Source organism: Gadus macrocephalus, chromosome 7, assembly GCF_031168955.1.
Source record: "Gadus macrocephalus chromosome 7, ASM3116895v1".
Classification (NCBI taxonomy): Eukaryota; Metazoa; Chordata; class Actinopteri; order Gadiformes; family Gadidae; genus Gadus; species Gadus macrocephalus.
Genome location: NC_082388.1, coordinates 8,939,409 through 8,966,167, shown reverse-complemented (window position 1 = coordinate 8,966,167; position 26,759 = coordinate 8,939,409). Strand labels below are relative to the sequence as shown.

General features: G+C 45.0%; 2 protein-coding genes across 7 annotated transcripts in view; both read right to left on the bottom strand.

Annotated features, from left to right (window-relative positions):
* The window catches only part of aff4 (AF4/FMR2 family, member 4), a 33,614-nt gene extending 9,681 nt beyond the window's left edge, over positions 1-23,933 (bottom strand). The window contains exons 1-13 of one of the 6 annotated variants that reach the window (XM_060056439.1): positions 23,619-23,933; positions 13,306-13,435; positions 8,430-9,269; positions 6,883-6,921; positions 6,642-6,728; positions 6,123-6,156; positions 5,809-5,875; positions 5,445-5,537; positions 4,957-5,110; positions 3,594-4,482; positions 3,031-3,182; positions 2,403-2,488; positions 623-851 (exon numbers count right to left, since the gene is read on the bottom strand). In XM_060056439.1, the coding sequence (XP_059912422.1) occupies positions 623-851; positions 2,403-2,488; positions 3,031-3,182; positions 3,594-4,482; positions 4,957-5,110; positions 5,445-5,537; positions 5,809-5,875; positions 6,123-6,156; positions 6,642-6,728; positions 6,883-6,921; positions 8,430-9,269; positions 13,306-13,431 (2,796 nt within the window). In that variant the 5' untranslated portion in view covers positions 13,432-13,435; positions 23,619-23,933. Of the gene's footprint in view, positions 1-622; positions 852-2,402; positions 2,489-3,030; positions 3,183-3,593; positions 4,483-4,956; positions 5,111-5,444; positions 5,538-5,808; positions 5,876-6,122; positions 6,157-6,641; positions 6,729-6,882; positions 6,922-8,429; positions 9,270-13,305; positions 13,436-16,550; positions 17,696-23,618 lie in introns of those variants that run through there. The other 5 variants (XM_060056438.1, XM_060056441.1, XM_060056437.1 and 2 more) reach the window with 5 other exon arrangements.
* Positions 23,934-24,358: 425 nt separating this feature from the next.
* On the bottom strand, positions 24,359-26,704 carry zcchc10 (zinc finger, CCHC domain containing 10). The gene is made up of 4 exons (XM_060056447.1): positions 26,559-26,704; positions 25,946-26,107; positions 25,339-25,380; positions 24,359-24,988 (listed from the first exon to the last, which is right to left on the bottom strand). The coding sequence occupies exons 1-4, from the start codon at positions 26,597-26,599 to the stop codon at positions 24,763-24,765; spliced, it is 471 nt and encodes a 156-aa protein (XP_059912430.1). The 5' UTR covers positions 26,600-26,704; the 3' UTR covers positions 24,359-24,762.
* Between the last annotated feature and the right edge of the window lie 55 nt (positions 26,705-26,759).

The window sequence follows — 26,759 nt, the reverse complement described above, 5'->3', positions numbered from 1 at the left end:
GGGGGGGCTTGGAGGTGAGAGAGAGCAGAGCTACTCTGTGGGTATTTCAGCAACACCAACCGCGGGGCCTCTCTCTCTCTCTCCATCACACCCGTCGGTACGGACACACAAACGGCCCCCGATCGCCCTGCTCGCCCCACTATTCCCGCCCCGCACCTAAGCTACAGGATAATGGTGCAGAATACTTGCCTGGACGCATTACGATCCAGGCCGTCCCTGGATCATGTTTATAGCCTCTGGCGAGGGGCCACGAGGTCACGCTGCCCTCCTATGCTATACAATATGCCTTTCCGCCCTCATGGGGGGATCAACACACCAGTTCATGATAATAAAACGGTGTTTAAACCCAGCGGTACTTCTGGAGCCGCACTTTGTTCCACTCTTAGGTTGTGGCCAATGTGCTCCACAAATCTGTTTTTGAACAACGACACATCACTTCAAATCCAAATGGATCTTCTCATCGTACCTCTTACACAGGCCCACTCTGGTTGTATTAGGGTGCTCTCTTCCTCCCTCTCCCAGGTAGAAACTATAAAGTCGTTACACTTCAACCCAACCAGCCCATGTTCAGCCTGCAGTCATCAGCACCCTCCTGAACCATCAGTCCCCTCCTGACACACACCTTGCCGTCGCGTGCGCCTCGCCCCTTGTCCTCTCCCTTGCGGTGCTTGGAGTTGCCCTTGGGGCCGTGGCTGCCCTCCTTGCCACTGCCGGCGCCGCTGGACAGCGAGGTGGACGACTGGCTCATGGTCCTCTTTCGGCTGTGGTGCTCCGCCTTGGGGGTCCGCTGAGGGCCCGAGATTGAGGGCGAGGGCACGGGCTCCTCCTTCTTCTCCACAGACCTCTTCGACCTAGGGGGGAGAGCAGCAACGGTAACGTGTCGTTAGAGTGCTAACAACAAGGGCCAAGTTATACGTGTTCTCCCGTTTGGCTACGGAGATATTCTACTGAAGAGAAATCGGCGTGCATGGCTCTAGGATTAGGGGATTTTTATAGTGGCCCGTCTGCACGGTGATGGTTTGAAACCATTAACACACTTTCATTTCCAGTTGACTACTGCGGGCTGATTTTGTGATAACAAAATCTGCGCCTATAGATCCATGCCTATAGCAACATCATTGGTCGAAACAAATATGATCTGATAGAGTGAAACGACGTGTTGGCCTAGATTTGATGGGACTCTGGGGCTGCACACCTGTACATTGAATAATCAGTGTCCACGGGTTAAACCAGCCATCACCAGGCGCACCATGGAGCACCAGGCCATGCATCAGCACCTACCGACCCTAGGTGGCATTGGTTATTCCACAATTCAGATGCTTATGTACACATCTAGGGTGTTTCGTGGCTCACTAACATCGGTAGCCTAAATTGATCACACACTAGGGTTGCCGCGGTGTGGACATTTTCACACCGAGTAATACGCTCGTGTCAACACCGGTATTAACTTTGAAACTATAGGTCAACCGCCATCTTCTCCGTCAACTCTCCCCTCACACTCGGTGACAGCGGCTGGCAGCACGCCAATTCTCGGCGTCTTACAACGTTCTATATATAATAGTATGATATAATTTTATCTATAATAATATCACGGCCAAAAGCTCTGTGCGCCTCCGGATGGCCGTAGCGCGGGGAGCTCACGTAGGGATTGGGTTTTGCGGGGTTTGTTTACCGGCGTTGCTATGGTTACCGGTCTTGTAAGGAAGCACGTCAATTCTCGGCGCGACAATTCTCCCGCACAGAGCAGAACTGTGGCCTATTCTGTACATTTAAATTTTCTTAATTATATTAATCATTTTTACAGAATTTGTTTTTTATTACTGAAAAAATAAAATAAAAAAAATAATCGGTGCTGCCGGTGTGCAACACCGAGTAATCGGTGTTGGCCTCAACACCGGTAACACCGGTAATACCGTATACCGCGGCAACCCTAGTACACACTGTAATAAATTTACCATTTTAACGACCTTTGAAGATCTCCTCATATCTCATACACTAGAAGTAAAAAAATGTGGTAGCAGTTTTTTTTTATATTTATCCGCCTAAATGGGCCATGTCATTGTTGGGGTACTCTCCTCTATATTTAGACCATTAGTGGGTCATTAGAGCACTCTCCGCAGAGAAGTTTACAAGGTCATTTTGGAGCAGCATTTGAAATGCTCTGCTTGCACGCATGCACGTACGCACACACTATAATTTCGAGATGTGTCACAATATTGCACCACTTCCGACTGGTAAACCATGAGTCAGCGTTACGTGTAAGGGATCGACCAGCTACTGGTAAACCATGAGTCAGCGTTACGTGTAAGGGATCGACCAGCTACTGGTAAACCATGAGTCAGCTTTACGTGTAAGGGAACGACCAGCTACTCGTTGCAAAAAGACAGCTGAAGCAAACTCACTCTTTACAGCTGTTTTTATGGTGTGACTGAGACTTCTCTTCTTGCTTGGACCTCTTGATGTCAGGCTTTGTACCGTCGTCATCGTTCTAAGGCCACATGAAGAAGAGAGAGACCGAGAGAGAGAGAGAGAGACAGAACAACATTGTTAGGCAGAGGAATATGTGCCAAAAGCAAAGGAATAAAATGGCAACTGCTTTGTGAGATCCTTTCAGTTAAGATGTACTAGCTAATGTACAATGTTTATTTTTTGGGGTGGGTTATTATCTCAGTTTGCTTTCATCTCAATTAAGCATATTGTTTTTGTTACTTTCATTTGCTAACTCACCATTTACAAAATGGTGTCAAAACATTTGGCGTAGCTACTGCGGCAATATGCCGTCGTAAAACATGAAAAACCACAACGATTCACTACTCCACCCCGGGGAAAGTCCCTCAAATCGAGGGTGTCAACACAACACTCGTTTGTCACTGAACGCTGAGACCTTTTCCCTTTACTCTGAATGAAAACACCAGGGCTTAGGGAAGCTTCCGTAACACAGTGACTTCTAGCCAGCCGAGAGCTGGGGTCAACCCGGTGAGAGCCATGACGTACGGACCAACGGCCAAGACGCCACGCCGTGGGTCATACCTTGTGTTTCCTCTTGCCCTTGCTGGAGTTCTTCCCCGAGCTCTGCTTGCTGAACTCCTTCCCGTCGCGGTCCAGCGAGTCATCCCTCTCCACCTTGATCTCGGCCGGTTCCTTGTAGGGGAGCCCGGGTATCCTGGTTAGCAGGCTCAGGTCTGGGGGGGGGGGGGGGGACGCACACCGCCAGGTCAGGTGGGGAGGAACCAGAGATACCAGAACCACTGTCATAGTGATGGATAGGAGTGGGCGATAATTCAATGCTATCGTTTACTGCTCTGAATGCTACTGCGACGCCATACAATGAGGACATTGAGTACTTTTGAGACCCATTCTATCGTCCAAACTCAATATCACAGGAATATGATCTAAATAAAAGGAAAAGGGGGAGAAAGCCAAACTAGTAGTTGCGACTTTAACCACCCATAAACCTTAATGTAATGACTCTCAGACTGTTTAAAATGGTGCTTTGTGTTTTGTGAAAGGCAAAAAATAGCTTATCCTCCCGATGAAGAAAAGGCCAACAAAAGGTCAGACAAATCCAAAAGCCGCGGCGGCGGTTAGCGTACCTATCTTCACCAAGAGCGCCTGCTGGGGGGGCGGTCGCGCCAGGTAGTGCTCCTCAGGGTCGCTGAGCGGCGACAGCAGGCCCTTCTCCTCCAGCGGCGAGAACATGAGGACGGGCGTGCGGATGCTCTCCGAGTACTTTGGCGTCTGCGACGACGACGGGATGCTGTCGTTCTCCTCAGAGTCCGACGACGACGACTCCGTCTCCACAAACTCCCGGGACTTCTGGGACGTCTTGGTGGGCGCCTTGGCCTTGCGTTTGTCCGTGGCGGCGGCGGCGGCGGCGGCGGCGGCGGCGGCTCCGGCTGCGGGGCCGGCGGCGGCAGCGGCGGCGGCGACGGTTGCCGAGGCGGGGGTGGTGGTGGTGGTGGTGGTGGTGCTGCTGCTGGTGGTGGTGGTGGTGGCGGCGCTGGCCGCCGCCGTGGGCCTGGGGGAGGACTTGGGCTCCTTCTTGATGCTGGGCTTCCGGGAGCCCTTGGTGGCGGCCTTGGGCCGGTGCGGCGGGATCTCCGGCGCCGGCTCGCTCTCCACCCTCAGCCCGCCTTTGGGCTCCTCCACCACCGGCGGCTTCTCCGACTTCTTGGGCTGCTTCTTCCCCACCGTGCGCCGCGGCGGCGGCCCGCCCCCGTCGCTCTGGGCCGGGGACTTCTGCCGGCCGCGGGACGTCTCCGCCCCCTTCTGCTGCGGCCGCAGGTCCCGGCCGGGCATGGGCGCGCCGGGGTCCTTGGAGCCGCCCTGGCCGCCGTAGCTGCGGCCCGAGCTGGCGTCCCGGCCCTCCTTCTTGTACTTGGTGGGCCCGTTGGCGCCGTCCACCGGGGACGCCGGGGAGAACTGCTTGGCCTTCTTGAACCAGTTGTCCAGCTGCCACTTGTTGGCCATGTGTTGCGTGGGCTGGAGGCGGGAGGGGGAGGGGGGGGGGGGGGTACAGGTTAGGGGGGCTGGTGTCCACCACATCTACTGATTTGATCGCAGCTCAGGGAATGATATTCTTCGGAAGGGTATACCAGGTGTGAGTGTGATTAGCCCAACAAGCCGTTTCGAAAATCTGCCCCATATGACATCACTAGTGGGCGTGGCCACCTAGATCTGCGCTGGATAGATCAGTCTACCGGCCTACCCAGTGGACTGAAGTCAACGTTGCTCATCTATACGTCCCCTTTAAGGATGGTTGACCGAGCCATGCCTTGGTTAACAAGGCCTAGGTGGACAGTGGGCCCTGGGTATGGGAGCCTGCACCCTGTGAGACTGGGCTCTCCGTCCCCTTAGCTGTGTGGTTCTATTCGGACGGTGGGCTCTGGGGGTCTGGGCTCTGCACCCCCCCCCCTAGGTGCGGTCCCCCTGTGTGGTAGTGAGCGGCGGGCGTACCTCGGGGGAGGCGGGCCGGGGGGGCTCGTTGGCCTCGCTGTCCGTGGAGCTGCTCTCGCTCTCGCTGTCCGAGCCCGAGCTGCTGTCGGACCCACTGCGGCTGCTAGAGTCGTCCCTGGAGGGGTCCGCTCCCTCGCTGTTGTTGCTGTTGTTGCTGTGGGGATGGGAGGAGGGGGGGGGGGAACCCCAAGGATGTCACTCAACAGGTGGTCACACAGGATGAGCCATCGCTAGATCATACTTTATTATTCACAGATTTTCTCATTCGTAAAATTTCTATGGTTTAAATCCTCATGTCAGGCATGTCTTTCTATAAATAGAAAATATGAATATTAAACAAATACAAAGTATACAAATGGACCAATCGCCGGCCTCACAGTTGATTCCGAGTAAAGTGTGTGTGAGGTATTTTTTTGGTATGCATATTCAACAGGTGGAGGAGGTTCTGGGAACGCTGTCTGTAGGTATCGATCAGAGCCTATTGCTACCTGTTAGACGTGTTCCTGGAAGTGTTTTTGGCAGAGTCCTGTTCCCCATCGCTGTCCTCACTGCTGCTGAGTTTCAAGTCATCCTCCAGCATACTAAACCAGGGTGAAACGGGTGTTTAAGCCAATTTAAAGAGGTTTACATTGCAGCGCACTAGTGTTTAGTTTGGATGGCCTTTCCTAACATAGGGGGGGGCGTGGATGAAGTCAACGTTTCTACTGCTCAAGTGTGTTCTTCTACCAAGTCTTTCCAAAAAAAAAAGAATAAAAAGCATACTACACATGTTGTGTGAGTACATGCATGCATGGGGTTGTGTATCAGAAAGGAGGCGTAAACCCAACAGGGGCTTTGGGATGAGTCTCTTACTTGGGCTGGTCCTCACACACTTTGGCTTGGTGACTGCTGGAGCTCTTGGACGCATCTCTGCACCGCTCTGGAAGCACAGGAACAGAATGAGCCTGTGCTTGAATGAGCACTAGGACCCGTTCAGATTCAACCACCCATGACAAGTTGACAACTTGTAGTAATAACTATTCCATTAATAACAGCCTATTTTAAATCGATTGCAGAGAGCGTGCGTGCGGAGATTAGAATCAAATAGAACTATACAAAGACGATAAGTAGAACACTAATTCATTGCACATAAATAAGACTGAACATTTGGTGAGGGAGATACTTACTGTGTCCCCCAGGGAAGCCAGTGTGCTGAGAGTCCTACAACAAGAGGAAAAACACATTACAAATAAAAAAAAGGTACCACACAACTGATACCAACATTTAATATCAGCCAATTAGAATCAAGTAGTTCAGCTACATCCTTGTAATGTTATTAGGGCTTCCAAGAAAAACATTGTGTACAGCCAATCCCTTCCTTCATGAGAAGCACTAGAGCTTGCATGCACAGTATAACCCTGGAAACCCGGTGATGTTGTCGGGTATTTGGTTACGTGACCGATTATAAATCAGATTTCAGAATCCAAACACCAAATCGCTCCAGCGTAGTTTCATTGGGGGAGAGGGCTAGACCTTTTCGGGACCCAATAACAAAGTCGTGCCCCTAAACTGACTTTTTTATCGTTCTTTTTCGATACTTGTTTGGCAACAAGACAGGCCGTGAAGCCCTGCTGGATGAAAGCCCAAGAAAGGGGCTCGGAGGGGGGGGGGGGGAGCGTGGCTGGGTGCAGTGGTGGGATGCTGACCTTCGTGGGGAATGGAAACTTGGACGGCTCAGTCTTGCAGGGAGTGTGGATGGCTGTGAGCGGCGGTGGCCACGACTGAGTCATTTCCTGCGACAAGTGTGTGGGGGGGGGGGTAAAGAGTCAAATGAGGGGGAAAAAAATAAAGAACGCAATCGTATGGACCCCGTTGAACTCTCTGACACTCTAAAAACAGAGGATTCATGGTGGTGGACTTAAACATGTAGGAAAACATCGGGATTACCTTTAAAATTTCATCCACGCAGTTGGCGTCCCCGGCACCCTGTGGACATAAAGAAACATTACAGCGTTGTCACACAGCACGGCGCGACAGGTGAACCTCCGTTATGAGAGGTGTGAGTCACTCCATTAGCCCCGGTGTACAAGCAGCTGTCCATAGGCGAGGCCACCGCTGAACGACCCACCGCCTCCGGCAACAACTTTCACTATACGACCACAATGTACGCATGGGAGCATCTGCATTACATTTGACAAGACAAGATGGGCTACTCTTAGCCTACTATGATACAGGCCATTATAATTGACAGTTTTCTATACAATACATCTTTGAGAACAGTGTGCGATCTTGGTGGAGACGGCGGGTCAGTTCTGTTTGATTGCAGAACGTATTCACGTTCAACCCCTAAAAAAAAACTCCCTTCAATAAAGAACGTAAAAGCGTTTGCCTGATTATTACTTTCAAATACGTGTGAATGATGTGTTTGAGGGTACAACAAACGCGGCGCCAGTCGATGTTGTGGAACAGCGAAAAGCACCAGCGATAACCACTGGAGAGGGTCGTTTCCACCAGCCCCAGTGGGAGTCTGCGTAATTCCTCCCTGTTGTGATTCATGTCTTTTTGTCCGCTAATGTCTTAAAGCACACAAAGTCAGCAATAACCGCTTGGCCATAAAGCCATCTTAAGTGGGGAGCAAACAGCAGACTCAGCGGTCCCAGTGAGCGTGGGCCTGGAGGTGTTAACGGCTGGATCCCGCCCAGGGAAAGCTGCTTTTTTGCCAGGTTGGACGTCATCGTTTCTGCCTTTCAGTTAACAGTAGACCTAAGATTACTTTCTTTACTTTCTCAACTAAGTTTTTAGTTGCAGATCTCTTAATAGATCCAACAATATTAATTATTATTTTGGCTTTCCCATGGTTAATCACAACCTTGTTATTTTCCCAACTCTCAAATCTTACCTACAGCAGCCCCTATAAACTGGTGTATTTGGTTATTATAATGCACATTATTTTATCAATGTCGCTGATACAGCAGCTTGATTCATTCTTGGAAGCATTTCAAGCATTTCAGTTTTGAAAGCCTGAAGACCAGTAGGTTTCCATAGGGGGCGGGCATTGCTGTATCATGTACTGCACCATGTGTAAAGACACCGCTGGGAGTGCTCGTAACCTGGCCAAGACCAAGTAGGCCATCATGACACCATTATTGATTTTTGCTTTGGCTGCTTGCAGATAAACCTCTGAAAAAGCCCTGTAAATCTCTTTCATATTCTCTGTCACAGCAGTGTCTTTTTATGCTCTTTACAATCAGTAACCAAAGTCCCATTTCCATTGGACAGCTAATCATGCCTAAATCTATGGCTTCCATGTTCATAACATCTGCAAATCAAAAATAAACTTTGCGTTCAGTTCAATGTTTTAAGCTCAATCTACACTTGTCGCCTCTTTTCCCCCCCATTCATGACATGTTTCAGTTCAGTGGTTTCACAATGCTTGGAGGAGCATCAACTCATCCCCCAGCTACAACTCCCATGATGCTCCAGACGGGCCTCACCTCAACCGGCTGAGAGGGGATCTTGAGCTTGGAGAGCGCCGCCTTGCCGTTGGACTTCATCTCGCCCATGGTGCCACTGTGAGACTGCCCGCTGTAGCTCTCCCCCTGTGAGCTCTTGGGCTCTGCCGTCTCCTGGCCGTCCATGGGCCGTACGTATGCCGTGGGCTTCTGCTGCATGGAGCCCGGCTTGGACATGAGGGACGGGGGGAAGGCCTGGCCCGAGTGCGGGCCGCTTGGGAAGGACGAGTGGACGCGCGAGGGCGAGTCCCAGTTGGCCTCTCTGTCTCTGGGGGACTTGCGGTAGCGCTGCTCCTTGCCGTGGTGCTGGTCGGACATGGAGGTCCGCGAATGGCCGCCGCCGCCTCCGCCGCCGCCGCTGCTGCTGCTGCCGGCCGTGGAGCTCAGGGAGCCCTTGGCCGGGCTGGACGTGTGGGACTTGGAGTGTTCCCCGCTGCTGTGCTTGCTGGACTTCTTCTCGCCGCCGTGTCTCTGGCTGCCGCCCCGCTGGCTACCGTGGCTGCCCGGGAGGCCGGAGCGCTTCTGGGACGAGGACGAGCCGGCTGCGGGCCCCACGGGGGTCCACTTGCTGCCCTGGCTGTTGTTGCTGCTGCTGCTGCTGCTGCTGTTGCTGTTGCTGCCGCCGCTGCCGTTGTTGTTGCTGCTGCTGCGCTGGTCGCTGCCGAACAGCGCCTGGCTGGATTTCTCCTCGGACGAAGTGGTAGTGCTGGAAGGTTTGCCGCCAAGCTTTGGCATAGTGTCTCCACCGATGGGTTCTTTCATCTCGTCGTAATTACCCAGCATGCTCTGAATACGGCTGGACAGTTTATCTTCCTTGCAGGACTGCAGAGAGAGAGAGAGAGAGACAGGGGGACAGGGAGAGCAGGAAGAAACAAGAAGAAGAAGTGGTAGTAAAGGATGAAGGGTGAGAGAAAGGGAGTAGGATACACGAGATGAGGGGTCAAGAGGAGGAAGCAAAGACAATGGATAGAATGATGAGTGAAGGAACGAGAAGAAGGGGAGAACACAAACGGGTCAGAGCCTGATCAGTGTTTACACCAGGTTAATGACCATCCTTTAGTAAATGTACAGGCTTGATTGCATTTCCAAGGCCTATAATGCAGAAATATGGGCTTTGCAAAAGACTGAGCATAAAGGGTAAAATGAAAAGTGTATCCTTATAGCGGTGATAAAGCTTTACACTTGCAAAATATATGAACGACTAGACAATCGCTTAGTGCATCGTACATGGAGTACGATCCAAGCAAGCCAAAATATCAGTTAGAATCTGCCTATAGGTGGTGGCGGGAATGATATATGAGGAGAGAGATACACGATTTTTCAAAGTTCCACCAAAAATAAATAAGGTTAAATCAATCACACCGTCGGCTTGGGCTGCGCGGCTCGCCAGCTGCCCGTGGAAGGAGGCAGGAGCTCTGCTGAGAGGATCTGTGTTCACACAGAGGCCCGAGAGTGACCTTGGGTTTCAGAGTCACTCAGAGGAAGCCTGGACTATTTGTTATCTGCTCTGCTGCAGGAAGCTACCTTGTAACACGCTCACTCCTCTACCGGTACGACCGGCTCTGTCCTTTTGGCATCTCTGGAGAAATAAGGGTGCAGTGCCATGGTGGTTGTGTGTGGTAATGGAATCAGGTCACGGCGTGTTAGTAAGACATCCCTTCCTGGTGTATATTGAGTATAGGGATATAGTCTAATGGTTTTACCATAGTGTTTTGCAGTGTTGTTGGAGTGTTGCAGAAGTGGCTTGATAAAATACCTCTTGATAAGCAGCTACTCCTTTAAAGTTGAGAGTAATTGCCTGCATTGCCAGAAATTAAGTAGATGTTACAATATCTATCAAAACACATGCTGTTGGCTTATCATATCTTCAACATGTAGGTTACGGTGGTGACCAAGGTACAACCCCAGAACAGTTACATAAGACCCAAGCAAAGATCCAGTCATTTTTTGGGAAATATATCTAGATTAAAAAAAAAAAAATGCACTTACTACACTACACACTGCTGATCTACATCAATCAAAGTGCAGCTGCAGCCGAGCGGGTGCACACATGGCCATGAAAGCAGAACACGGCATACTTGAATTTAGTGAAGCATGACAAAAGAAAGAAAATAAAATACTGACTGCTGCAGACTCATACCCCCATGAGAAGCAACCAATGATTTCTAGTTGTTTTTCAGCTGCAAAGTTAAAGAAAGGTTTGGTCTCTCGCAAAGCGACCAATGAAGCAAAGAGAAAAAAAAGTAACTGGGGCACTTTCGAAGACGTGCCTCCCACGACGCACACGTGCACTCGAAGGCTGCTTTTCATACCTTTCACTTTGTTGTGGGACAAAACAAGCGGGCCTCATCATAACCCTCACCTCTGATCCCTTTACATTCCCAGCCTGTCAGGACGCATTCCCCGCACAGCCTCTGATGACTGGCTCTGGCTAAGGAGAGGAGCCACTGAGCTCTGCACAAATCTGGTTAGTGGCAAGAATTAGAGCTGCGCCACGGACACAAATCCGCTTTACAATTACAGGGACCAGGGCAGGAAGACTCGGGCTGGCAGGCCCGCATGTCACTAGTAATGCCAGGGAGGAGGGCCTTGCAACACAGTAGACCGAGGGAGGAACCACGCTCAAGATGTTGATAGTCACCCATTGAAAACAAGACTCACTGCAAGACGTGTGCCTGGTCAACAATGAACTGCTTGGATAGGAAAATGATAAACAAATGATAATTTGCTGCTGCAAATGATCAACCCAGAACCTCTGGAGAGCCCTTCTACTTCATGATGCATGTACTTCATTCATTAGTATCAAATAGATAACCCACTCGTCCCTTCATTCCAGTTACTGCCATGCACTTTGACGAATAAATAAGCTACATTTACGCTCCGATGAAGTGCAGTGGGGTTTCAAAGATATTTGGCCCGGTGCAACCTAACCACCAACACTCTGGAATTATTGTTAGCTTTACACTTAAAAGAAAAAAAATACATTACTTTTTTACTGAGCACAAACGAAAAGCCCAATACACAGTTAACAGTCGGTGAAGTGGTGAAGTGCAGTCTATAGTCAACGTAAATAAAAAAAATATGGCTGGGCAAGTTACGCTATCTTATTACACAGCTCTTCTCAATGCTGTGGAACGCTCCATTCACTTGCATGGGCCTTCACAACTTCCGGCGGTGAATTATTTTTTGATAATTCACCGTTGCAAGGCATATAATGACCGCTGTCAAGGAAAGTGGATTTATTGCCGTCTTTCGTTCATTCCGCAAGTAGTCCGGTAACTTATCAACCCCAGCGTACTCGGTTGCTAAGCAACGTCATCGTCTCTACAAATGCAGGTAACAAATAAATTGTAAAAAGACACACCGTGTGAACTTATTTTTGCGTTTTGGCAAGTAGCCACGTAATAAGCGGGATAATGTATAGAACGTCACCGTTCATTATCGGAAGACACCTCAGCTTCGCGTCGGTGTGGGGTTCGCCCTGTCTGGGCTTATTTTCCCGATAATGACCGGCATTCAATACATTATCCCTTACTTAATTTAAAGTAATTAATAAAGTAATTAATTGAGGCATTAACGCCCGTTCTCTTTCTTCTTTGATTTTGCCCACAGAATGTAAACATTCATATCAGAAATCATTTTTGTTTCTTGTTCCACTTACTTACATTCAATTACACTTGCAGTATGTGACCTACTGATTACAATTGCATTAAGAGACAGCCGGTTTACAATTCCCAAATCGGTGGTGTTCCGTTCATATTCAACCCACACTGAGTGAGTCAATAAAACTCCCTCAAGATCACTTGGTCTAGTTGCTGCTTATCAAGTACATTTGGTATGAATGATAATGTGTCATTCTATTTGATAATCTCATTTAACCATATTTGGAGTGGATTTAAAACATACATTTAAAAGTGTGGTTAGTCGCGAGTTAACTCACCAATACTATGCGATTAAAACTTTTAATCTTTGCCCAGCCCTAATAAATACATCAAAAAACATGTACCATCAACTGCTCGAGAGTCGATCATTTGTCTTCCATGTACGAGACATACAAGCAGGAAAAATCTTCTTGCAAATGGCACAATGGTAAGAGGCAATGGCTTGGAATCGCAGTAAAGTGCAGAAAAAAAACAAAACAGTAGTATCGTAGTACAGTAACATCTATTGATTTTCTCATGTAATTTGCTACTTTCTTCAATTTGATAGTCTTTCACACTTGGTGGAGCAGTCGATTACTGTTTTATCTTCTCTGTTGTATTATCAATCCCTGGCAGAGCGAGAGGGCGGGCGGTGTCCACCCTGTTCCCTATAGAGGCTGGGCCACAGAGACATTCAGAGGGGGGGGGGGGGGGGGTGTAGTGGGGGGACTCGCACCATGAACCCAGCTTTGTTGTGGACGGCCGGGACAGCGCTTTAACAACAATACAGACGGCACGAGCAGCCGTAAGGTTTGAGCCGGGAGAGGGGCCGACTCATGGTGGAGGGGGAGAGGGTGTGAGGGGCAAATTGGGGTGTGGTGCAAATTACTAAGAAACACAGGCCTTCTGAAAATAGCACCAGCACTTACCTCCTGCTGTAGCAGATTAGCACAAAAAAAAACCCACTAATATTGTCCTACAGCAGTAAAATCAATCCTCCAAAAATACCATGTTTAACAGGTGACCTAACTGCATCCTGGTCTGTTTTTTGGCCTATATTCAGTAACACTGGATGTTCTATCCTGGTACCTAAAACTTAGGGGATCAATTGCACAGATGAAGAGGGCTAGAGAATAGCGAAAAGGAAAGTAGGACAAAATGACACAAAAAAAAAAAGACAAAAAATTAAAAGAAAGAAATCAACAGAGCAAACTTACAACTTTATAGGGTTCAGGAAAGAGAGGGGAATTGGCTGGGAAGGCCTCTCCTCCGCCTTGCTGGATCTCTTGATTGCGCCTTTCTCTTTCTTTCATTCGGAGCACATTCCGGTCCTCACGGTTCATGTTGCTATCGAGAGAATCACAGACACAGGTCAGCACGTAGACACGAGCCAACTCACCAACAGAGATTACACCACATTAACATCGGCCCTGACGGCCAGAATAACAATGACACAGAGGTCAGGCTAAAATTACCAAGAGAAAGAGACAGAAAGAGAGGGGGGGTGAGAGAGAGACACAACAACGACAGCTTCAGTGGCTAGCGGTTGGGAACAGCGTGCTGGGTTCGAGACGAGGCCGCTTTCACCTGCGACACATCCCGAACGCGGGGCTGTACGCTACTGCGTGCGTGTGACCCCAAGGGTAGCTCTGGAGCTATGTCACATCACGGGATGTATACCATCTGAACGGACAAGAGGCGGGACCAATAGAAGTCCCGTAGTGGGCCTGGTCCATCTAAAGTGTGGCCCTTGTGACGTAATGTAGACAGCAGTGGAGGCTGGGGTGCGTGTCCGTGGCTAGGTGAGGAACTGAAGCCGTGCCCGCTACACACTCCTGCCGACCTCAACATACTAGTGTCTAGGACCGCTTAAGACACCCACAATGGTGTTAAAAGCATCAAGTCAAAACATTTGAACTGGCGTGGATGTAAAACCTGATGGTGGCAGAAGCCTGCGACTAGGAATGACTTCCTCAACAACTAATTATACATTCCTTCTCTGAGGAACGTGCAGCCAAGCAGATCATTTCAATGAAAGAACTGCAACATGTGCATGGTGCTTTTTACCCAGTTTTACACATGACAAACAGGTTGTACATCAACAGGCATAGTAATGGAGGAAATCAATTAACTGGGACCAGTATGACTAACAGGCAGTTCTCAAAATATGATAACACTAGTACTACTCACTGCGACTAGACCTACGCCTTTCCTCTATATGATGCACTAATCTGCGCAATAATAAAAAAACTAAAGATGTCAAGTTGGCAATGGGACCAACAATGCAACACCACAGGCCAGGAAATGGGTATTTCCCCCTAAACCACATTCATCATTACCCGTCAAGTCTCAAAGGACCAACAATTCCCATCTGAGTCAATACTCTTAAGGGCAAAGTGATAGTAGAGTCTGAAGCTGGGTTCCATTATAACCAACCTCAGGATATTACTGTGGCCTTAAGTGTTGAGAGCCAACATGGAACGTCCATTAACACAGTTTTACAGCAGGAGGTGTAAAAGCCATTCTCACACTAAAATGGAAAGATTATTTCAAGAGTAAATGATAAATTAGGGTTCATGTTGTCGTGTTTGCCAGCCTAAGTCCAGCATGACCACTAAACACAGGGGGACCATGCCTGGAGCAGACAGGCAATCGCCACAATCACAAACAAATCTAAAACAGTGAAGGAAGAATGTCGTTATTAGTTTTTGTTGAGTCAAAAGAGGCCAAATAGTGTTGGTGGTTAAGGGAATGAGATGCCACGCTCTCCATGTTGAAACAATCGAATGTCCTCCCTGGGGTTCCCTTTCATCGCTAAACCCCCATTTATTTAGCACACATGAAGCCATTGGAGGGGCGACCGCAGACAAGTTAATAAAACAAGTATTGGTTTCAACAGTCAAGACAACAGCATTTGACTATCTCCACAAAAGCTCACATAATTGTTTTTTTTAGGCAAACGTAAAACGCACGTATACACAAAACCCACACAGGCACACTATCAATTTGGATATAGATATATAAGAAACAAAAACCCTCTTATGGTCTCGTAGCCAAGAACCGGTTTGGAAATGACAAATTCAGCTCGAGCAGAAACAAGAAGAGTCCTGCTATTGACAGTGGGCCGTTATGAGTAATGCAACAGGTGTCTCGGCTAGACTGGCAAATTGCAAATGCACCGGGTACTTTTTCAGGCATTTCAACCACAATGAGGAATGTAACTTTGAAGACCAGAATGTACCAAGGCTGGTCCATAATAATTTTTTACAATTCCTTGCCCTAAAGTAATCTGCCTTCAGACAACAACAACTCGACAAATCTTATACTCAAAACATACTGCTATCAAAATAAACGCATCTTGATTAATGCAAAACCTGTGAGGACAAAAGGCTTTTTCAAACCAAATATTACATTGTTGCAAACCAAGTTTCACAACAAAATAAACGTGTAGTATTAAGCCAACAAGTCTGGACAAAAATTGTGATCTAAATATTGTTTGCAATTGAGTCGTGTTAATGTCTCTCGTTCAGAGTAGGACATTAAAACAATCCTTCAATACAGGCCTAGTCCACATCCTTCAAATTAAAGATTTACCAGTTTTAAATTTGTAGAAACATTACACAATCGGGAAAGTTTGATAGCAATTTGCTAACCATTGCAATAGGTTTGATTCAATAAAACACCCGATAGTTTGTAACATTTGGAATTCAAAAAAAGTGCAATTATTTGCACAGCAACTGCAATTTGATAGCGCAATTGCGTAGCCAGGCTTAAGAGCCAGGCTTAAGAGCCAGGCTGTGCCCCTCACAGCTACAGCAAACAACATGGCTGGGCTGAAACATGGCTGGAATAAGTGTCCACCGGGACTGAGACCCTACACAACTCTTTGCACCTGTGTGATAACTGCATTATGAGATAACATCAGCCTGATGTTAAAGAGACCATGCTCACCTCAGGTAGCTTATAATAGAATACCAGAATGTCTTTCTCTGATCGAAGGAAGACCATTGAGTATTGTTCACAAGCCCACAGATAAAAAAATTGTAATTGCATTTCCACAATTTAATCTTTTAGAGGTTTGCCAACAACTTAAAAATAAATCCAATGTACACATACACCTTTCATTTGGCCAACCAAGTTTGTACCACAATGATATAAGGCTTTGTGAAAGTGTGTTGCTCTGGGTCTCAGGTTAAGTCTTTCACTATTCTACCAAAATTATGCAGAGTTTAAAATCAGAGAGCCTTAAGTTCACAGACCCAACACACAGCACAGAACTGCCATTACCAATGATTGATTTGATGGGCAAGACTGACAGCCAAAAATCAAAAACAGGGCCTCAACTGCACAAACTAAAGTTTAGTCTTTACAAAAGACAACGACGCCACCTCAAAAACTGACCACCAACACTGAACATTGAACATGTAGCCAAGTGACCAACTGCTAGATTTACATATCTTACCCTGCCTGAGAGGCCATGGCCCCAACCACTGAAACATTGGAAGAAGGGGGGGGGGGGCTCAGATAGTCTCCCAGGGATTCAGAAGTATTCCCCTCATAACCTCAGTCAGCTCGGATTCTCAAACGTCCTGTCCCGGAAGCAATGTGGACTTTATGTTTTAACCCCAGGGCTTTTAAAAGTCTAACTGTAGTTTCTTTACTTGGTACGACGGTACAGTGCATTTCCTTAGAGTAGAGACAAATCTGACTAAGGGAGGGGAGGGGACTGCTGGTTCTCGGGAGATACCATGTCAGAGAAAGGCAGGGGGGGGACCACACGTAGACCGGGACAATGGTTTTAAGCCCAGCGGAGTCAGAGCTCTGTCTCTCTCTCTCTCTCTCTCTCTCTCCCTGTGTCTGTGTGTCTGTGTACTTTTTTGTTGCAGTGTTGTTGGTGCTCATCCTCTTGAATGATAAAAGCAACCTGATCGTATTGTCTGCTGTTAGGGGAAAAGCTCAAAGATTTGTTACGGTTTCGTTTCCCTCCATATAGTTGCCAAATGCAAATTTTTAAAGTTGGACTACAAATCCAGTGAAGTCCAAAGTAAATTATTACAATGCATAAGAGTGGCCGTACACAGAATGTCTGGTAAGGCTTAGGCTAATTCATGTGGGACAACTAAAACGGTGGTAACAGTCCCAAGTGGATAAAAGGATCCCCACCTCCCTTCATAAATGGTAGAATCCAACTCAAGCCATATAAGGAGATGTTATTTTATACCACAGAGCCAGACCCCTTGTGATGTCACTGCCCTCATGACAGCGCAGCCAACCAGAGGCAGACTTACCATCAACAACCTCCCTCCCCCACTATGTCCCAAGCACAGCGTAAAGCAGCAGCCGAATCTTAAAGGCACAGTACAACAGTTCCAGGGCAGGTTAATGCCAGGAGGCATTTTCATTAGCTGCATGACGACACATAGTGGAAATGTAGTGTTGTAAGGTTGCTGGTGTCTAAACAAGTCACCACACCTAACTGAGGCTTCAGATTTTAATTGTAGGCTTAAAGACTTGATCTTTACACCGTCAGCATGGATTTGAATGAAATATATTTCTTTGAGCAGAGATGCACCATAGGCTAGTGTTGTCACGATACTGGGCAGGATACTGATTCTAACCTCGATACAATACCTATATATATATATAAATATATAGATAAAATATCGATATTCAAATACCATTTTGGATAACTTTCGGATAATTTTTTCAGAAAATAATATACCCAAAGTAAAAAGAGTATATCTCCACAACTGCAGGGGCTATAATATATGTCATCTTGTGGTCAAAAGAAAGATTGTTGTGCAAGGGAAATATCCAATGCAGATACTACTTGGTTAGATTGAATAAATCTAGAACACAGCATAATTGGAAGATTACATTTCCACATAAAATAAAAATTTGTTGGTCATTATCAGTTGGTAGCCCTGTAGTACTGAGACAAAGAGGTAGATACCTTGAGAACCCGTTGTAAAATGTTGATAATTTACCCCTCTATTGAAAGTTCAGGGCAAATATAATTGAATGACACCAAGCCAAACACTCGCAAATACACCATATGGTCACCAGATGGCGCTGAAGAAGATGTGTTCTGATTGAAGGCAATTTACCTATTTCCTAAGAAAAGTTCGTAGTCATTGATTATAAACACCATGTTTGTTTCAAGTGTCTGGGCCCAGACACTGGATCAAAAATAAGTTAAAAAAATAACACTTTTGACAACCATTTTTGATTGTAAATAGAAAAAGGGGAAGTTTGTTCTTTATGGCTATGGATATTTGCGAGTCACAGAAAGATATGGTTTAGACTGCTGGAATCAATGGAGGCTCAGCTTTCATATAATGTATAGTTTGCGCAGGTCAAATATCGTGAAAAAGGTTGCTATTGCTCTGCATGTGCATAGTTATGAAACACAAAACCTTTTTTTTTTGCATAAGAGTATACACATTTCCTTGGTAATTAGCCTCAAAGCCAAAGTAATTGTGAACAGCACTCCTGCCGTTTTCTTTCTCTACCAAAAAAGGTTGCGGAGGTCCTGCATTTGACAGGTTGAGTATAGGCTCACTTTAAGCCAACACAGAGCATTGAGACTAGTGCTGAATTCCTCTCATAAATTCCACCTACATTTGAGCCAATATTCTATGTTCCTTGGAAACATGAATTTTCACGAGCAAGAAGGTCGTTTCACTCATGCGGAGACCCATTAAAAACGTTCAATGTACCGGTTAATTGTTGACCTATGTCGAGCTGTAAATCAGCCATGATTTTAGTTCAACTCACTTCTTCTCACTGTGTCGACGTGTTCCGAGTTTGGCGGTTGGCCAGCGATTGACATCCATTTTATCCTGAACGAGTGCTTCCGTAGCTACAAGATCTTAGTTTTGCCCAACACTGCAAGCCTACGAACTGCTATGGCTAGGTAACTTTCCCAAATACTGCTCAAGTTTGGATTCTGTGTTCCCATCGTGATAACAGACCTAGAGACTGAGGCGTGCAGAAAGACCTCAAAGTGAGGATATTGGCTGTGTATTAGTCAGTGGGATAATTCAGAGTACAGAACTGCATAAAGCCTAAAATACTGTCAACAATACAAACGCATCTCTTTCTACTAAACTTTTTTCCAACATCTTATGAATACATTTTATAATTATGTATTTTGTCGAAGTTTTAAAGCAGGATATATGTAGTCCAAAATAAAGTCTTTGCCGTGACATTTTTGTGCAGACTGAAATAGGTTTTCTAGCGATGTATATCTGCCAAGGAGACAGTCAGGCAGCAGCACTAGTCTCTAATAGCCATCGTTGGGTCAATACTTCTACAAAAGAGGCTAGAAAATATTATACATGGTAAAATTACTTTAATCATCATCAGCTCAGCTTTAGATTTTAATTATTATTAGATTAGATTCTTTATTACTATAATACATCTAAAAAAATAATTTCAGATATGGATTTACCTAACAGCCAATCGCACAGCAGAAATAAACCCTACAAACATTTGAGAATGTTGCCTCCCTGCCAAAGGAGTTTTATGTGATAGTCACTCAGATCTTTTAGTGTTAAACACATTTTATGTAGCATAATATCTGGTTTTACAATGTTTACAATATCTGGTTATACAATGTTTACATGCACTTACGTAAGCACTACGTAGTTCATATTCTATGTATTAAAGTTCAGTTCATGTGCCACGACCTTTGTTCATCCACTTCTTTACTTTTTATGTATTGGTTGTGTCTCTACAAGACACGTATGACGAAATCCTCATGAACAAATGACGGCTGATAAAGACCATGGGTCTGGTGGGTTGGAAGCACTTTTTCACTAAATAGAAAGGCAATAACGTACGCTGGACAAACCGAGAAGCCCCCTGCTCACAAAACACAGCGCATGGAGCTCTCCTATTCCTCAAGAGGGGAAAGGTCCTCCTGACTATTGCATCTACCAGATGTTGGCCTCCAGTGTGTGAGTGCAACCATCGGTTTATCGATCAGCTTGTTAAGAGTAACAGAGGGCTCCTAGAAAGGGGGCTCCTATTATTATGCATCCACATTCTCTTCCTTCAGTTAAAAAAAAATAGAGAATGTCAAAACAGTCAAAAAACCTTACTAAAACCTTTGATTACACAACAGCTCAGTTGTGTGTGACTGTGAACTTTAGGATTATTAAAGCAATCGTTTGGCTAGAGAATACTATTTGTGCTGCACAAGCTGAAATTTCACAGCCTTTAAAGATGGTGAAAACATGATAGAGATTGGCATGTTTTGAGAAAAATGCATCTAAAACACGGAATTTGGATTCACCAAAAGATATTTTGTGACACCCTTGAATCCAATAAAGGGTACTAGAAGTTATTTTTCAGCTCAAACAGTGATATCATTGATATACTGGTCTGGCAGGCAGGCTACACGCTACCAGCCCCGAATCATTTAATGTAAACCTGCCGAGTAGGGTCATTCCATAAAGGGGGGCTAGTGGGAAGGGATGCCAATCAAAGCCGAACACTGTGTTGATACCGATCAACACAGTGAGTCCAACCATTTATTCTAGGAGGGGTACATAAAGCCTTTGATTTGACAGACCTGCTGAAATTATTAGATGGTTAGCATTAAAAATGTATTAGTGAGTGATCTGAAACAGACGGACAAGGAAAGTTGCTAACCGGGGCGACGCTGACCATTTGACATTCGTTCAAGGAATACCCAACTGTTTGAATACAATTATGGCAGGTCTCTTAACTCATTGCAAAAGTGAATTTAAATGTTGATTAAAGCTACAACATCTTAGCCCTGCAAATACAGCATTTGCTTCAACTAAATAAATAAAAACGTAAATACCTGTTCCTAAAGGGTTTGTGGCATTTTTCTCACGGTGTGTCCAAAGCATATAACAAAGTCTTGTGTGCAAAAACTGCTGTATTTGACCATTATGCAATTAGAGATTTGACCTCTAATAATGTTGAACATAAACAACTAAAACAGACATTTTAAAGTTGTAAACTGGAATGAAACATGTCAGCTGAGCATGTTAATGTATACATAGCATTATTAAAAGAAGAAAAAAACTCAATTCCTATTTCATTTCGTCTAATAAGATAATTTTTTTGGAAAGAATACGTGACTAAGATTAGGAAATTTGTTTAATCTTGTCTGCAAGCTAATCAATATTAGCTAGAAGCAAGTACAGGCATCCAATGGAAAGCCAAGTCTGACGCGATGCCTGGCTTGAAACGCTCAAGCTCCCTCAATTCCGTTTGCAATTGGTTTCATGGTAAGAGCCAGCCATTGGTCCGTCCAGCTGCCCGTTCCAGCCCTTCAACTTGTGTTAAGACAAAGCCGCCCAATCAGCACTCAAACGCCCCCCTGATTAGCCTGCCCAAGGCTCTCTTGTACAATGAAAGGGAGACTGGAAATTGATGCCAATAGAAGCCGGATCCCTGAGACAATATTTAGGCATTAAATAATGACACATTTAAGATTAATTAAGAGACTTAAACCCAGAACCCAAATAGGGGCCAATGGCGTTATATTGTACACTTAGTAACACAAAAACTGGGTATCTAAGTGGAACAAGCAATTTGCAATTACTTTTTTAATCATTAGTCACAACAAGAAGAAGCATACAATTTAAAATAACTGATCATTTTAGGATACGTTTATAATGCTAGTCTTGGGTGACACCCCATCCTGGTATCAGCTAGTTCAAACCAACAGATCAGGATCTTGTATCAAAATGTAAATCTAGGCCTCCAGTGAGCTTAAAACCCCAGATCAGTTTACCTATGGTTATGGAGGAATTAAAGCTAAGAGCCAGAGATGTGAGGTCAGGGAGGGCAAAGTGAGTACCATATTTTTATGCGGCGTAGGCAACTGCACGGAGAGCTCTGATTAGCAGTAACTTGATAGCTATGTTATAAAATGCTCCAAGCGTTGCTTGGGGGTCTGTAATGAAAATTCCGGCAGGAATAAAAAAAAAAAACAATAAGAACTACACAAAAAAAATAATCTACAAAATGGACTCACTCTCTCTCTCTCTCTGTGTGTGTGTGTGTGTGTGTGTGTGTGTGTGTGTGTGTGTGTGTGTGTGTGTGTGTGTGTGTGTGTGTGTGTGTGTGTGTGTGTGTGTGTGTGTGTGTGTGTGTGTGTGTGTGTGTGTGTGTGTGTGTGTGTGTGTGTGTGTGTGTGTGTGTGTGTGTGTGTGTGTGTGTGTGTGTGTGTGTGTGTGTGTGTGTGTGTGTGTGTGTGTGTGTGTGTGTGTGTGTGTGTGTGTGTGTGTGTGTGTGTGTGTGTGTGTGTGTGTGTGTGTGTGTGTGTGTGTGTTAAAGTGAGTCCTTAAAATGATTTCTATGGCATCTTACTATTACCATACCATCCCTTTTCAACATATCTGGAAAGCATCAGCATATGTGGTAAGAAAACCAGGACAGTATTTTGGACATAGGAAATGGTTTGAATGGAAACAGAAAGAGGTAAACAGGAAGTGAACAGGACATCACAGTGGCTACATTCTACAGAGACTTTTATAGAATAAAAAATAAAACTACCGATTATGACTTAATTGATTTCTCATTAGTAGGTTTACGTTTATCGCGGGGGCCTATGTAATAACAATTCTCATGAAACATTTCATGGCCATAATGAGCAATCCAACCCATATACATGTCAAACAACTTTGCTGCCATGCCCAATTTAACTTGCCATGCGTGTCATTAATATATATTGCTACGTTAGTGACAATATGTCTTTAATTAAAATAAAATACCCCCCCTTGCTTCCTTCAGAAGGGTATGTAAAATGGCTTCCTAGAAAAGCATATCAGCTGTTTTCCCCGTGGTGGACAATCACATCTCTGCCCTGAAAATGTAGTTTTCAGGGGGTAGACGATGGGCGATTTCATACCAAGCATCACGACACTGAAACAAGTCATCTACATGATTACACGACGCACATGGAGGGCTAGACTTATTCAGGTTTTTTATCCAGAGATGACAACAGAAAACCTATGAAATGGACATAGTCTGTAACGATGTCATTTAGGATTAAACCCATGCTCGGATCCAATTTGATCCAATAACACGTAACATGTGATTCCGTGAAAATGTAATCCTATAATCGAGAATGATATTTGAGGTCCATGTAAATAGTTGTGTCCTAGTTAGTCAACATCCCAGACTGAACAAAACAAGACTGGGTAGAAGAAGTCTCACAAGGAGAAACACCTCAACACCGACATCATTTGTTTCAACAAAGCCAGGATCCACATCAGTGCAATGATACGATTGCATGTCGATGTGGTTGTAATGTTTGTTTATACATTTAAACTACAACCAGTGTGTAGTGTGCTAGCGTTGCTTCTCAGGCTAGCCTCGCTTTAGCTGATTGGTAGCATAGCCCCCTGTGATGTGGCTAGGCTAACTGCTACCTCACAAATGTGCAACATTACAGTACAAAGCAGATTGTATTCAACACAGAGTGTCTCTTTGTGGTGGCGATAAACCGTGCTCTACACAATCCAACACAGTACAACCCCCTTACCTCTTATCTTCTCTTAGGCCCAAACCATCCTAGCTGTGGGGAAGCTATTTTCTCTTTGTCTTTTTCTCCACGTCCAGTGACACACAAATTAAGAGGTAACGACTAAAAGATAAAAACAGCTAAAACATTCAAACGAAACGGGACGTTTCAACGCCGCCGTCTCTTTCGAATGCAGGTCTAAAATCAAGCGACGGGCCGACTATCCTCATTTTGTCCCTGGTTTTATGGTTCATCAGCAGTGATAGGTGAGACTGCTAGCTGTTAGCCAGCAGGTAGGAACACTACAGCCTGGCTCCTCCGGGCGGCGGGCGGCGCGTCAGCAGCTGAGAGCGCGTCTCTACGGCGTCTCTTCTGCGTCTCTATTGCGTCTCTACCACGTCACGTGGACGGAGCCCCTTATTGAACGACCCGGGGCTCTAGCCCCTCACTGAATTTAAATTGCATTTTATTACATTTTAGCATAACGACTTTATAGTGCTGACATTTATTGCATTGTTAACGCACTGCTTTGATATAAACGGGGGAAAAAATGTCCACTTATCTTTACTAAAGATTTATAGCTAATGGAATCCACCTGGCAATTTGGCTTAACTGCTGAACAGTTGAGTTAATGGTAGATCAAAAGCAGTTGGAAATTTGGTCAAACATAAATAAGCTCCAACAAAATTAGATAATGATAATTGAAAGTGTTAATTTGGTACCAATATGCTTACAATTAAAAAAAAACTGCAACATTACAACGAATGCTAACATGCCCTTTATTGAAAAATGTCTTCGAAAAAAGATCTTCAAAGCCAACTGGGTATGCAAATGCAATGTTTAAATGTCTTCTGTAGAGTGGATGTAGGACTAAAAAAATAATGTGTACAATAATAAACATTCTGAAAATAGTCACGCTTTAAAATTGACATCGGAGGATGTTACAGAGGTGACATTTCTACTAAATAAGCCAAATATGAAAAAAAAGAAAAAAAACGGTATTTGTCCAGCTCAAAAAAATAATAAATGCAAATTCCCCAACCTGAAAATATTCAGGGGACTGGAAAACATACAATCATACAACAGTATCTGCTCATCCATCAACAAGATCAAATAAAACAGAATGAATAAAAACGTCTTAAAAAAGTGTTAACATGTTTCTCTTCTATTTCTTCTTTTTCTTCTTCTTGGGTGGCCCTTGGTCAGAGTGACTGCTACTTCCCGAGTCTGAGCTGTCTGAAGAAGAGGACGATGAGGAGGACGAAGAGCTGTCGCTGTCACTGCTGCTGCTATCGCTCTCGTCTGAGGAGGAGCTGTCAGAATCACTGCTGTCAGACGACTCATCATCGGAGCTGTTCGAGTCACTGCTGCTGTCGCTGGAGTCACTGGACCTGGGAACATGTGCAAGAACAAATGGGAAGTTCAATCTTTAGTAACATGTGCAAGGAATGAAAAGCCTAAAGCTTATTTGCAACTTCCCTGCCTGGTTAGGTCTTTCTAAATAAAAATGGAAGTTAATAAAGTTAACACAGAGTGTCATTACATGTTTGTATATATATGCATGCATGAATGAATGACTGAATGCATATTTATTTCTGTTTAGAGGCTATTCCAGAAACGGGAGCCTTTGAGCCACACTGCAGATGCCATTTGCAGTTACCGTGTTGACTCCACTTGTTTGTTTTGTCACAAATATACACGGCACAGTTGGGGGGGAAAAATTCACACATTTGTCACCTACTTCTTTTTTGCCTTCTTTTCCAATGGACCCTCTTTTCCTGGTCTGAAAATGAAAAATACATGTAAACAGAAGTTAATTTTGACTTCAGATTATAACGCTAACTGGCAATGTCACACTAGCAAGATTTCACCATCCAAACTGACTGTAGAAAAGACTGTGAATCACTTGATACCGTCTGCCGTAAACAAGCCCAAACTACAGGATTGTATTTGGATTAGTCCTATATAAAATAGCCCTCGAATTGGGACAGCTTCAATTGGCGCCAGGCCTGATTGGGAGGCTAAAGATTAGAAACTTAATCCCCGCAAACTACGAGACAACATGTGTGGACTGTCCAGAATGACCAGCCATATTTTTAGCAGATAAGGGCAGACTTTGAAAGATCTTCAGTCACCAGGGATATATCTGGGTTAAAAGGTAATCTTTGAATGTTTTCCCCTAAGTTTACTGCAACTGCATTCTCAACACAGTTGGTGTTAAAACAAAACTGCTTGGACACTACTAAATGACTGTTCAGAATTGTAAAGTAGTCTTCTATGATTTTGAAAACATTACACATCATACAACATGTCAAACTTTTTACTTGCAGGTTCCAGAGATGCCTTACCCAGGGGGCATGTTTTGCTTATTTTCATTTTCTTTCAGCTTCTTCTTCATCTCCACTGTTCTTGAAGGTCTGTGAAGGTACTTGCGTTTTCCAGTGCATTCATAAGTCCAGTGACCAAATTCCAAACATTTCTGGCACCGCACATTTTGTTTGTTGGCCTCCCTGCGTTGTACATTGGATTAAAAAATAAATAAATAAATAAATGCATGCGTCAATGCATCAGTTTGCCTAAACAATTGCACAAACAGCACTAGGGGGAGGGATGTTCGCCAAGAGAGGTTATAATCCATGCGTTAATGGTTTCACCGCTACAGCATAGATACTGCAGATAAGCCAATTTTAAATATTATGTTTTGGGTGAGGGAATTATTTAAAAACTTAAGTAAAACACAAATCACAATAGATTAAAACATAGATTAAAATAAGAATCCCACCAGAATCACCCTAACAATAATCACACCGTCGAAAAGTCGACTGCCGGCTTGTGTTGCCCGACGACGCTGTAAAAGCTATCAATTTGATACACAGTGGCCTACTAAAGCCAATCAAATCATATAACGAACAATTTGACTTTAAACTACTTTTTTACACAATAATAATACATTTTACTTACGCTTGTCTTCGGGCAATAATTCTATGCATGGGAGTCGCCATTTTCAACTTTTCTTCTTCATTGACCAAAGCTGCTTACTACTTCCGGCACACTGTCTATATCCTCTCTGGCGCCCCCTATGGATGATTCCTCAACAGCCACATAGCAGCCAAAGTACACGATAAAGTAAATAAAGATAATTAAAACAATTAAAACATGTAA

Excerpts from the sequence above, each read along its gene's own strand:
- zcchc10 (XM_060056447.1), bottom strand. The coding sequence starts at position 26,599 with ATGGCGACTCCCATGCATAGAATTATTGCCCGAAGACAAGC. Across the intron at positions 26,108-26,558 it reads ATTATTGCCCGAAGACAAGC|GGAGGCCAACAAACAAAATG; the intron begins GTAAGTAAAATG and ends TGTACAACGCAG. Across the intron at positions 25,381-25,945 it reads AAGCAAAACATGCCCCCTGG|ACCAGGAAAAGAGGGTCCAT; the intron begins GTAAGGCATCTC and ends TTTCATTTTCAG.